Source organism: Harmonia axyridis, chromosome 5 (genome assembly GCF_914767665.1).
Source record: "Harmonia axyridis chromosome 5, icHarAxyr1.1, whole genome shotgun sequence".
Taxonomy (NCBI): domain Eukaryota; kingdom Metazoa; phylum Arthropoda; class Insecta; order Coleoptera; family Coccinellidae; genus Harmonia; species Harmonia axyridis.
The window spans coordinates 35,312,471-35,325,667 of record NC_059505.1 but is presented as its reverse complement, the minus strand read 5'-3'; the positions used below and the strand labels follow the sequence as shown (position 1 = coordinate 35,325,667).

At 37.8% G+C, this 13,197-nt stretch overlaps 1 protein-coding gene across 1 annotated transcript; it reads left to right on the top strand.

Annotated features, from left to right (window-relative positions):
• The first annotated feature begins 10,525 nt into the window (after positions 1-10,525).
• LOC123680089 (leucine-rich repeat-containing protein 20-like) lies at positions 10,526-12,331 on the top strand. Its single transcript, XM_045617771.1, has 3 exons — positions 10,526-10,677; positions 11,246-11,557; positions 11,933-12,331. The coding sequence occupies exons 1-3, from the start codon at positions 10,614-10,616 to the stop codon at positions 12,097-12,099; spliced, it is 543 nt and encodes a 180-aa protein (XP_045473727.1). The 5' UTR covers positions 10,526-10,613; the 3' UTR covers positions 12,100-12,331.
• Positions 12,332-13,197: the final 866 nt, after the last annotated feature.

Genomic DNA, 13,197 nt, shown 5'->3' with positions numbered 1-13,197 from the left:
TCAGGCGTGAACTGAGAATAAATCACTTGACAGCTGTTAAATCGGTCGCCATCTTGAACAGTAATGCCAACTTAAAGTTATATACCTCGAGAAAACACCCTATATGTGAAAAGAATATTTGCATGATAACAGATGCGACCAGAAAAATATATTTTTCGTGAATATTTGGAATAACAATTTCAAGACTCTTGCAAAAATAATTGCTAATTGCGTGATCACATTCATAATTGATATGGGAAGAAATTAAAAAAGCGTTAATTACGTTCTTTGAAACTACATATTATAGCTATGAACAGTTTCATGATCTACAAGTGTGCCATTGGCTTACGACTAAATGAACGCTTATGAGTTGATTTATTGACATACTATTAACATAATAATAATCACAATCATAATAAATATAGGAAGAAAATAAAAATGCGTTAATTACGTCCTTTGAAACTACATATTATACCTATAAACAGTTTCATGATCTACAAGTGTGCAATCGGCGTATGACTAAATAAACGCTTCTAACTTGATTTATTGAGATACTATTAACATAATGAATGATACATCAAGTATTACATGGTGTGTCATTAAATACAACATATACATGGAAGGTATTAAGATATATGGACAATTCAACTTAAACAATTCAGACGAACATTATGAGCGAGCATACACTGATCAACAATTGCTAGGGATCACTTATGAACTTCTCTTCATTTGTATTTTTTTCAAGTTATCTCGTGAATATCTGTACATTATATGTTCTCTAAGGAAAAAGTAAGATGTTTTGAGTTGATTATATCAAAGTCTTCCTCACTTCATCGGCTCTTGTTCACAAAATCGATTATTATATCTGTAGGCTGTTACAGGTGGAGTGAAAAGCCATTTGGTATTTGTTATTAAATCTGTTTTTTTTCTCTCTTTCAAACACATAAGGTGACAATAATTGAAGAAATGAGAACAATATCAGCTTATCAGTCATGCCGAGAAGACGTTTGGCTCCTGTGCAACTGGACCAAATCATACGGTGGATACAGGAAGGTTCGTCCCAGCGAGAAGTGTCCCGGCGGTTGAATGTTTCGCAAAGTGTCGTGAGTCGGGCTTGGAATAGGTTCATCCAAAACGACTCAGTAGCTTATGTTCAAGGGGGAGGTCGGCAGCGCAGTACAACAGCTGCCCAAGATCGTCTTTTGATCCGCAATGCTAGGAGAAATCCCACTTACCCGGCGTCGCGGCTCAATAGATCACTGAGAGTTGCAACAGGAGTTCTTATTTCGAACCAGACTGTAAGACGACGACTACATGTTCGTGGTTTGAGAGCACGTAGGAGGGTACAACATCCCCGTTTGAATAGGGAACACCGGGTTCATCGACGGCAATGGGCTGAGGAGCACCGCAATTGGACACTTGAAGATTGGAGCCGATGTTTATTTACGGATGAGTCTAGATTTTGTTTGGTCAACTCCGATGGACGTATTCTTGCTTGGAGGGAAAGAGGTCGAAGGTATGCAGAACAGTTTATGGTACCCACAACAGCTTTTGGCGGAGGTTCTATATGTGTATGGGGAGGCATTTGTTTGAACCAACGCACAAAGTTGGTTGTTCTGCAGAACACCACCATGACCAGCCAGAGATATCACGATATGATTATTGAACCCATAATTGTTCCGTTTGCGGCTGCCGTGGGCGAGAATTTCATTTTAATTGACGATAATGTCCGTCCACACCGTAGTCGTCTGGTTAATGAAGCGCTAGAAACTCATGCTATTGATAGGATGTACTGGCCAGCTCGCTCTCCAGACATGAATTGCATCGAACATGTCTGGTCTGAGATGTCTAGACAATTGTCAACCTTAGAACAACCGATCAATAACCTAGAGGACCGAAACTTCAGCCTTCTTCTAGTTTCATCATAAAATTTTTATGTTATTCAAACACAGAATTTTGAGTGTTCCTAATAAAGTCTTTTTTTCTCTCCAACTTTCCATTTTTTCATTCTTTTCTCAAGTGAACCATATTATCAACTGAAAATACTCTGATATCTGACTAAATTTATAATCTTGGAGCGAATATTTCAGAAATAAATTTAGAACAAGTAAGTGATCCCTATCAATTGTTGAGCAGTGTATTTGCATTTTGAGAATTCTTCCTTGCTATAATGAGCTTTCTGTATCAGAAAGCGAGTATGTTCTTAAGTTCCTTTTTCTTTCTCTCTTTCTCTCAAAACACATATTTCAGTTTGAAAGAAAGGTCGTACATCCTCTTATCGGCAAGTCCAGTTTCCGATGGCTAATTGATCGTGATGGTGAAAATCCGAAAAAACCAGCGATATATTCGGCGCCTAGACGCAACAACAAAAAAGAAACAGGCGACATTTGCGCAAATAATAACTCGGCCATGTAAGACAAAATGAATTTGAATAAATAATACATACGCAACTTCTCTCAACATATCGCATATTCAATGCGCTCATTTTTACAGCAATGACTAATAACGCACCCCGTATATTTCAGAAAGCTCATACAATCACAATTTGCATTCCCGATAGCTTATTGATCGTGATGGTGAAAAGTCGAAAAAAAACCCGCTGATGTTCAGTCTGCGCCTCCGCGCAACCCAAAAAAAAACAAGCCATTATCGGCAAAAACAATATCTCGGCCATGTAAGACACAATAAATTTGAATGAATAATACATTACCAACGTGGAATTACTACGCCGAATGGGAAAAAAAAGAAATATCATTCACTATTATGATAAAAAAAGGAAAAAAGATTAGCTCGGCCATCTAATAAGACAAAATGAATATCGACTAATACAAGTCATAGTCCAAGGACAGGTAGAGAGTAAACGCGGCCCTGGAAGAAGAAGACATTTATGGCTCCACAACTCACGAAAATGGTTTGGACTAGCATCAATCCAATTATTCAGAAATTTGGCCGACAAGAACAATGTAAGACCCAATAAATTTGAATAATTAAAACAAATGTACTCGTACCTTCTCTCGACAGATCGCACATTTAAAGCCTATTTTTAAAACGTTGAAAACAACGCACCCAGTATATTTCAGTTTGAGAAAAAGCCCATACATCCTCATATCGGAAATAACAGCGATTCCATTTTTTCTAGTAACCAATCACAATTTGCACTCCTGATTGCCGATTGATCATGATGGAGAGAAGTCGAAAAAACTAGTTATACATTCGGCGCCTTTACGCAACAACAAAAATAACAGTTGACATCAACGCAAATAATAGCTCGACCATGTAAGACACAATAAATTTGAATAAATAATACATACGCAGCTTCTCACTATCAAAACTGCTATTTTTACAGCAATGACAAACAACCCACTCCGTATATTTCAGTTTGAGAAAAAGCCCATACATCCTCATATCGGAAATAACAGCGATTCCATTTTTTCTAGTAACCAATCACAATTTGCATTCCTGATTGCCAATTGATCATGATGGAGAGAAGTCGAAAAAACTAGTTATACATTCGGCGCTTTTACGCAACAACAAAAATAACAGTTGACATCAACGCAAATAATAGCTCGGCCATGTAAGACACAATAAATTTGAATGAATAATACATACGCAGCTCCTCACTATCAAAACTGTTATTTTTACAGCAATGACAAATAACGCACCCCGTATATTTCAGTTTGAGAAAAAGCCCATACATCCTCATATCGGAAATAACAACAATTCCATTTTTTCTAGTAACCAATCACAATTTGCATTCCTGATTGCCAATTGATCATGATGGAGAGAAGTCGAAAAAACTAGTTATACATTCGGCGCTTTTACGCAACAACAAAAATAACAGTTGACATCAACGCAAATAATAGCTCGGCCATGTAAGACACAATAAATTTGAATGAATAATACATACGCAGCTCCTCACTATCAAAACTGTTATTTTTACAGCAATGACAAATAACGCACCCCGTATATTTCAGTTTGAGAAAAAGCCCATACATCCTCATATCGGAAATAACAACAATTCCATTTTTTCTAGTAACCAATCACAATTTGCACTCCTGATTGCCAATTGATCATGATGGAGAGAAGTCGAAAAAACTAGTTATACATTCGGCGCTTTTACGCAACAACAAAAATAACAGTTGACATCAACGCAAATAATAGCTCGGCCATGTAAGACACAATAAATTTGAATGAATAATACATACGCAGCTCCTCACTATCAAAACTGTTATTTTTACAGCAATGACAAATAACGCACCCCGTATATTTCAGTTTGAGAAAAAGCCCATACATCCTCATATCGTAAATAACAACAATTCCATTTTTTCTAGTAACCAATCACAATTTGCACTCCTGATTGCCAATTGATCATGATGGAGAGAAGTCGAAAAAACTAGTTATACATTCGGCGCTTTTACGCAACAACAAAAATAACAGTTGACATCAACGCAAATAATAGCTCGGCCATGTAAGACACAATAAATTTGAATGAATAATACATACGCAGCTCCTCACTATCAAAACTGTTATTTTTACAGCAATGACAAATAACGCACCCCGTATATTTCAGTTTGAGAAAAAGCCCATACATCCTCATATCGGAAATAACAACAATTCCATTTTTTCTAGTAACCAATCACAATTTGCATTCCTGATTGCCAATTGATCATGATGGAGAGAAGTCGAAAAAACTAGTTATACATTCGGCGCTTTTACGCAACAACAAAAATAACAGTTGACATCAACGCAAATAATAGCTCGGCCATGTAAGACACAATAAATTTGAATGAATAATACATACGCAGCTCCTCACTATCAAAACTGTTATTTTTACAGCAATGACAAATAACGCACCCCGTATATTTCAGTTTGAGAAAAAGCCCATACATCCTCATATCGTAAATAACAACAATTCCATTTTTTCTAGTAACCAATCACAATTTGCAGTTCCGATGGCTAATTGATCGTGATGGTGAAAAGTCGAAAAAAAACCCGCTGATGTTCAGTCTGCGCCTCCGCGCAGCACAAAAAAAAAACAACAAGCCGTTATCGGCGAAAATAATAGCTCGGCCGTGTAATATTGTTATCAAAAACCGTAAATATATCAATGTAGGTATCGGATATTCGTTGCGCGTCGTGGAACACCGCAGCCGGTGTCAGCCAGTAAAACGTGGTTTATGATTTGAAACGCGACGGTCCAGAGATGTCTATGGATGCTGTAAATCGTCCCGGATGTGCCGTAAATCGTGATGGATTATCCGGGATGTCAGGCGGACCTGCCTACAAGCCGTGCATCGGCCCTAAAACATTGACGTTGCCGCCTATGCCACCACCGCCTAAATCCCGCTGATATTTCTGCAACTACATCTAGCCGGTGTAAAACAGAGTCATACAGACGATGGATTACCTACGGCCCTTCTGGCAAAAAAGGAAGATACATGTAGTGTAGCACATGGCACGTAAGGGATGAGGGTGGTGATGTTGAATTATAGCCCTTGATGGTTGTGCGGGTTTGATGAGTTGTTTTGTGTTGTAGATTTTGGACGTTTTCTTGCTGTTTTGTCAAAGGAGTATCGCCAATTTAACAATGAGACGTAAAGTCGATCAACAACGATTGATAGACTTTTTCTTCCACATGGTGACGATAAATGAAAAAACTCAAAATAATAAATAAGATATACATAGGCGTACAACTTTGCTTCTACCGTTTTTTTTTTCGAAATTCGAGGGTTTATTGTGACAAACTGGTTATACTTTTATTATTCAAAGTATTGTCCATCACTGGCCACTTCTTTCTTCCATCTATCGGACAGCGTAAGGATACCGCGTTGAGAAAACTGATCATCTTTTGAAGCGATCCACGAATCGATCCAATCTTTTGCTTCTTCATAACACCGAAAGTGCTGGTCAGCCAGGCTTTGTGCCATTGATTGAAACAAGCCGAGGGTCCAACGTCTGGAGAATACGGTGGGTGAGGTAGGACTTCCTCACATTTCAACTTTTTTGTCATGCTGTAAAATCACTTCATCATGTCTCTCGTTGTATTGCGGCCGTTTGTCTTTCAATGCTCGGCTCAAAGGCATTAGTTGCGTTCGATAACGATCACCTGTAATTGTTTCAGTCGGTTTTAACAACTCATAATACACTAAGCCGAGCTGGTACCACCAAATACTAAGCATTACCTTGGAACCGTGGAAATTCGGTTTGGCCGTCGAGGTGGAAGCATGGCCGAGATATCCTAATGATTTTCTGCACTTGGGATTAACGAAATGAACCCATTTTTCGTCTCTAGTCACAATGCGATGCAGAAATCCGTTCCGTTTGTGCCTTGCAAGCAGCTATTCACAAGCAAACAAACACTGTTTAACATCTCTCGGCTTCATCTCGTACGGTACCCAATTTCCTTATTTCTGAATCTTTCTGAGGACTTTTAGTCGTTTCGAAATGGCTTGTTGCTTCAATCCCAATGATCCTGACAATTCTTGTTGAATTTGACACGAGTCTTGATCATGTAATGCGTCCAATTCTGCATCTTCGAAAACCTTCTCTCTTTCACCGCCATACAGGTCTTCAACGTCAAGTTCACATAACATTCACGATATTTCAATATCTTCAACTACAACGCTATCTCAGGCAACTTCAATTTGAGATCGCTCAAAACCATATCTTGGGCTTTTTCTATGTATTCTGAAAAACCTGCGATCAGAACGTTCAGCAATGTCTATGGTTCTTCTAAAGGTCAGCATTCTACATCACAACTGTTGTTGTCGATGGAGCACTTGCACAGGTTTTTATCATCAAAAAACAGTGTTTTATCAATATACGAAACGGATTTTTATCAACTCGACTCTATGTTCCAATATTTTGCCACTGGTACTACTGAGAAAAAGTAATATAACTCTGGCAGTTCTATCTGTGTTCTGGGTCAAGGAACTTATTGAGTGACGTGGTAATAGATGTAACACATTTTATAGTCGTCAACGAACTGACTTTCTCATATGAGTTATTCTTAGGCCAGTCTTCCCCGGACTGTTGCTCATAATGTGTTAAGCTGTTTATACCTCCGTTCCACACAAATCTCATCTGCTGAGTTACAACAATGACAATGGCTGGTCAGCAGTTCCGCCATAACCCGAAGCGCAACTCGTGATAGCTTCAAGAGCTTCTGGTAAAGGTCAGTGAAACCGCTACCTAAAATTGGTCTGTTTTAAGCCCACAGAAAGGCTCAGAGCCTCTGGTCCTTTGGTTTCATGGTATCACGACACTCTCATCCCAGCAGAAACCCCTGGTTTGACTAGCTTTCTGAGGTTCTTCCAAAACACTCTTGAGCGCACGTAGCTAGTCTCAGTTTGCAAGATAGAGTGTTAATTCCCAAGGGATCTATAGATCCTCATTTATATACTCCAATATCCCGGTGCCTCTCTCTGATTTTGATCCATCGATATACCATTTGGAACACTTTTTGTAAAAGCGATTTACGAAGTTCATTGCAATGAGACGGTCATCAATGGCCGTTTAAAGGGTGCTTCTAAATCGAAGATAGTTAGCATCACATCGGACAGTTTTGCCGAGAGGTTTGAATCAAATTCAATATCCTCATATGTCCAATCCAATTTCCCGGATGGATATTCCCATTGCGGGATATTCTTATTGCTTCCAACAAGCTACATTTCCTCAAATGCAAATCTAAGCGAGGCAAATCAAGTAAAGCCTCAAGCCTCAAGCGTGCTATGTGTTCAAGGGCTGCGTGCGATGACCTCTTCAGTTATTGTCCACCATCCTAAGGCCGCATAGGTGACACTAGTGATATGAATGTCCACCCCTGCGAAGTTTCAACATAATCTTGGGCTGACGTACATACAGCTCCTGTCACGGTTTATAAAATAGAGGGCTCACACTACCCAGGGCTTCCCCTGCTTTAGAGATTGTCAGTTTAGATCCGTAAACCCTAATGTTTATGCATCTTTTGAAGCTTGATAGTGACGTGAAAAAGTGGTTGGCACTATCACTTCGATATGTGCCCAGGGCCCGGAACCTATCGCCTGACGCGGTAGTAAATGTAACTGTTTTCAAAGGAAAACACTTTCTTCAGTCGACAACGGATTTTCTCGCTTTAAATACTCTTCAACGCCTACCGAACCGAATTTAAGTGAAACGAAAACCCACTTCGACGTCGTATCTTTTTCTCGTCCATCAATTTGGTGCGGGCCACACGGGCCCCTCAAACACGGTCCCTCTAAACATTTCGATTCAAGCAAATGTTCGATACATCAATATTTATGGGGAGTAACACTCAGAAAGGCTTTTCCGGTCGATTTATGTTGAAAGTATTCGCTTCGTAGAAGCGGCGGCGATTCGATGGCGGTTTCTGGCAACGCTGATTAATTTATTAGTCGCTGGGGACGCCGCCGCGGCGGCAGAGTCGACGCCTAACCTGCCGGTTGTCGGTAATGGCCGATGTCCGGCGGTGGAGTATAGCAGCTTCCTGCGTCGACTTTTGTTTTAATTATCGGTTAAAGATTGTCCTGGGATTTGGGGGTGGCAACCGCGCGCTATGGTCAGTGGCGTCCGGCGGTGTTATGGGTCGTGGTGTATGAAGTTGGCATTGAAAAACAACTGGACAATTGAGATCTTTTTGAAATGATGCTATTCAACTCAAAAATAGGAATAGGTTCACGGATAAAAAAATGTAGCCCCAAAATGCATTTATGAGAAAATTTCATAACTCAAGAAGTTTTTTGATATAAAAAATGAAGCTTACCACTTACCTGTACCCTTTTTCTCATTTGCACTTGTATTTTATCATTCCTAGGTTTTTTCTGTAGTTTTTTGTCACTTTTATAACATTTTCATACACTAATTATTTTCTTCATACCAAAAACCAATCTAACAATTGAATCATTCATTATATAAATACAGGTGTGTTTGATACGATAAACACTTGTTATCATTCACTCGATAAGTCTCGGGCTCAGCCAGTAAACACACATTTTTCCTTAAAATTCAACCTCATGCGTCAATATAGTCACCTTCAAGTTTAAGAGGCACCAAGATTTCCAGGTGCTCCTAATTTATGTTAAATTCTTGTTGTATTTTTTGTTGCTCATGCAGTATTTGAGGAGTGTCCAGAAAATTTAGGGGGACCGGGCCCCCCTGGTTCCTTCCTAGCGACGCCACTGATTGAACCTGCTGTTGATGTTCCTTTGTAAATACCTTTAACTTTTTGATGGTGTAGCCTTCATTCTGCTTGTTCAAGTGAGATATTAGCTTCACATAATTGTTAATTGAAAATTTATGTAGTATGGATTTCATATAAATCTTAAGACCACATTGTTGAACCTTTGTTTTCCTTAATTTCTCCACCAAGTCACAAAAATAAGCTAGTAGCACATTTTCAGAATAGTTTATATTGTTTTCCTCAAAACGGTCATTTCTCATTGTGCATAGGCCTCATAGTAATAAACACAGATAGAGGGAGAATATGTCATTTTCAGCAAGCAAATTTTGTCTCCAACATGAACTATCAAATTTGACAAGAAGTGCGCGGAAATGAAAGCATATCAGTGATACGATACTTCACTCAATTCGCGAGTTTCTCCACAAAGAACGCACTTCTTATGTCCCATAGTAAATCAACGTTTCATATCAATTCAAAATATATTGAAATAAATACCTAAATATATCAGAAATTCAGAAGACAAACTTCAAGCTCGCCAAACGACGTGAAACAACCGATGACACTAGCAGAGCAAAAGTTGCCAAACCTTGGATTTAAGCAGGTAGATACAGAAAATAATAAATATTCTGCTTATTATGAATTTGACAATTAGAAAAAATATCAGATTCCAAATATTCAAATCTTCATATTTAATCGGTAATTACTCAAATAAAGATTCATAACGTTATAGTAAAATTGTGGATGTGAAAATATATCACAATCCTACAACGTAATCTAACCATGTTGGGGACATGTAAAAATTGCGTATACTTCCTCTATTTATGTTTATTAATCTATGGCACTGGCACTCCCCTTCAATTATTTTTTTGAAAATAATCCCTCAGATCTAGCAATTGCTTGCATGTCGTTTACGAAAACAATAGCATGGTTCATAACTTATATGGTTCAGACTTTTACTCCTAATAAAACGTATTCCATTATCCAGTTACAACATAATATTCATCTATTTCATTTTTAATTTCCCAGTTATCTTTATTTCCTTGAATATAAAGGTTAATTTGAATTGCCTACACAATTTTCTGAAATTCCACTTCAATTCACAATTACAAAAGTCTCATAACGTCAAACCTGACTAATTAATTTTAGTTGTAGGAGTAAGCCTGAAAGAAATTTGAAAAAAAAAATGTCGAAAGCAACGATGATTCCAGTTTGTCTTTGTCATAAACAGGATGCAGGATTCCTCAGTTCAATCTTCAATCAAACACTTTGTCATATTTCAAAGGCAAAACTTGCAGTCCTACTCGACATGATTGTTGAGAAAACATTCCGTGCCAAGTCCGTCCCTGTCCTACTTCAGTTCCGTTGAATTGCATCGTTTTCCCTAGGTAAGTTTATTAATAGTAGAAACACATTTGTGACTGTGGAAGCCTGGCAGTGAGTTTAGATTGATGCAGAAATGGCTAGTGGAGTTGCACGAATCATTTTTCGGTGTGAGGAGGCTATGCAAACACAAAACTTAGGTATCTTTCCACTGTTCTATGCATTAACATTCTCTAATCGAACTCTTGCTGCTCTGCCAGTTGACGCATCTAACCTGCCGATCCTGCCATCTATAATGATGCTACAGCGGGATTTCGTTTCCTTCCTTATCGACAGCGCTTGTTGATCAGGCACGTAGTGGCCCATAAGCAGTATAATCAGCGTTTTTAGAGAGAGATTTTTGTGATTTGATTATTATTGAATTGTTTAATCAAAGTTTCGGGGAATATAGAAACATTTTAATGAGCTGTCATTGAGGACTCCTGACAGAAGTGAAATATACAATATATACAAGATATTTTCATATTCACACGAAAGATGATTGTTGATGAAATTGAAAGAGTCCGTCCACATAACATAAATTTTTTTTCTCCAAGCTACATCGTTTCTTAGTTCTGACATTTGAGGTTCAGGCTTACCAACTAATGGATGCTAAATACTTTATATATAGGTTATGTTTGGTTAAATGAGTTTGATATAATGAAATCTTTGAAAATACAAGTTTGAGACTCCCCAAATCCACAAATTTCATTGATGACTTCATTTCAGATCTCTCAGATTGCCAAATGGTCCATATAGCTGAGGGTGTGTATCATATCATGAAAGATACGGAAGTGAAGACATTGAATGTAAGTGGAAACGTACTCACCAAAGTATCACCCAGATTGGTCGTCAAATTCAGTCTACTTCGGGATCTCGACATATCCAGGAACCAGATTGGAACACTACCAAACGATTTGGCATTTCTCCTTCATCTGGAAAGATTGAATATTTCTAGTAACTGTTTCACAGAAATACCTGAATGTGTTTTTAGGTTACCGGCTCTAAGAGAACTCGATGCTAGTAAAAATAGAATAACAGGTGAGAGTTTATGTCATATTTCATCTTTATTATGAAATACCACGTCAATCAATAAGTCTTGGGCCCTCAGCACGAATGGAATTGACAGTGCCATACCACTTTTCTTCCTCTTCAATACCAAGATTCGAAATATGCGTGTCAAAATTTCGGTTTGGATGGAGATATGGAATCCATGATTCTACATTTATTGTTGTTTGAATGATGATTAAAAACGAATTTCGTGTATTGATAAAACACTGTTTTTGATTGGAATAGTGGCAAATAAAGTAGAATTTTTAAGAGAAAAAGTGTTTCTACTGGTTTTTCTTACTCTGCATCAATATTTAACTCTCTCAAGACTATTCTTTATAGTTACTCGTTTGTAATTGTTTACAGATATTGACAACGACGACCTCAAAAATGCTGCTTGTTTATCCAGTGTTGATTTGACGGAAAACCCTCTCACAAAAAGATGTATTGAGAATTTGCCAAAAACAGGAATAACTTTTATACATTCTCCACCATCGGAAGAACAAGAAGATTGGGAGGACTTGAATATTTGAAACATCTAATTCAATCGAATTCTTGGATCCTGTTTACCTTATAATAGAACAGAAGGCAATAGAACGTAATATACCTACTTTTAAACAAAAAGAATCAATAGTGAACTTCAACTTACACAATTTCTAACCCAAAAACTGAAATTGTTACGTGATATTGTGCAAATTTTATCAGTTTCTCTTTCTCAATTCATGAAAACAATCATTTGAATGAATAAAATACTGCATATTATAATATATGGTTTTATTTCTATTTTCATTCTCTGTTTCCTGTTTTCTAAGAAAAATTGTTTTGAAAGGAGTAGTTTCAAAATTTGTTTTCCAATGTAAAAGTACGCAAATATAAATGCTAAAACCATTGAAGAATAATTGAATTTCTACTTAACAGGAAAACCTTATCAATCGGAAAAACTGCTTCCGATACAAATAAAACTAGTGAATTTGTGATATATTTTCCTCGGAAATGTTACCAATTCACGAAATTCCCATTGATAATCGAACGATTAACAAAAATTGTTATTGTCATCACATGAACCGTTTCCTGAATGCAAATAATAGGCCAATTGAAAAGTCCCCGGTCTACCATAGTAAAACACATTTTTTTTTGCAAAATTCGATTTCATTATTCAATATAGTTGCCTCCTAGGGCGATACTGCGATTATAGCGATCTTCCAACTTTTCTATAGCATTTTTGTAGTAATATTTGTCTATCGCTTCAAAATAGGCTTCAGTTGCGGCGATTACTTCTTCATTGGCGCTAAATTTCTTCCCAGTGAGCATTCTTTTGGGGTCTGAGACAAGGAAAAAGTTGCTGGGGGACAGGTCTGGCTAATACGGTTAATGCACAAGCAATTCGAAGCCCAATTCATGCAATTTTGTCATTGTTTTTTTGATTTGTGACACGGCGCATTGTCTTGATGAAACAGCATCTTCTTTTTTCTTCAAATGGGGCCGTTTTTAAACCATTTCATCCTTTAAACGATCCAATAACGCTATATAATAATCGCTGTTGATGGTCTGGCCCTTTTGGAGGTAATCAATGAATATTATACCTTGCACATCCCAGAATACTGATGCCATAACCTTGCCAGTTGACTCTT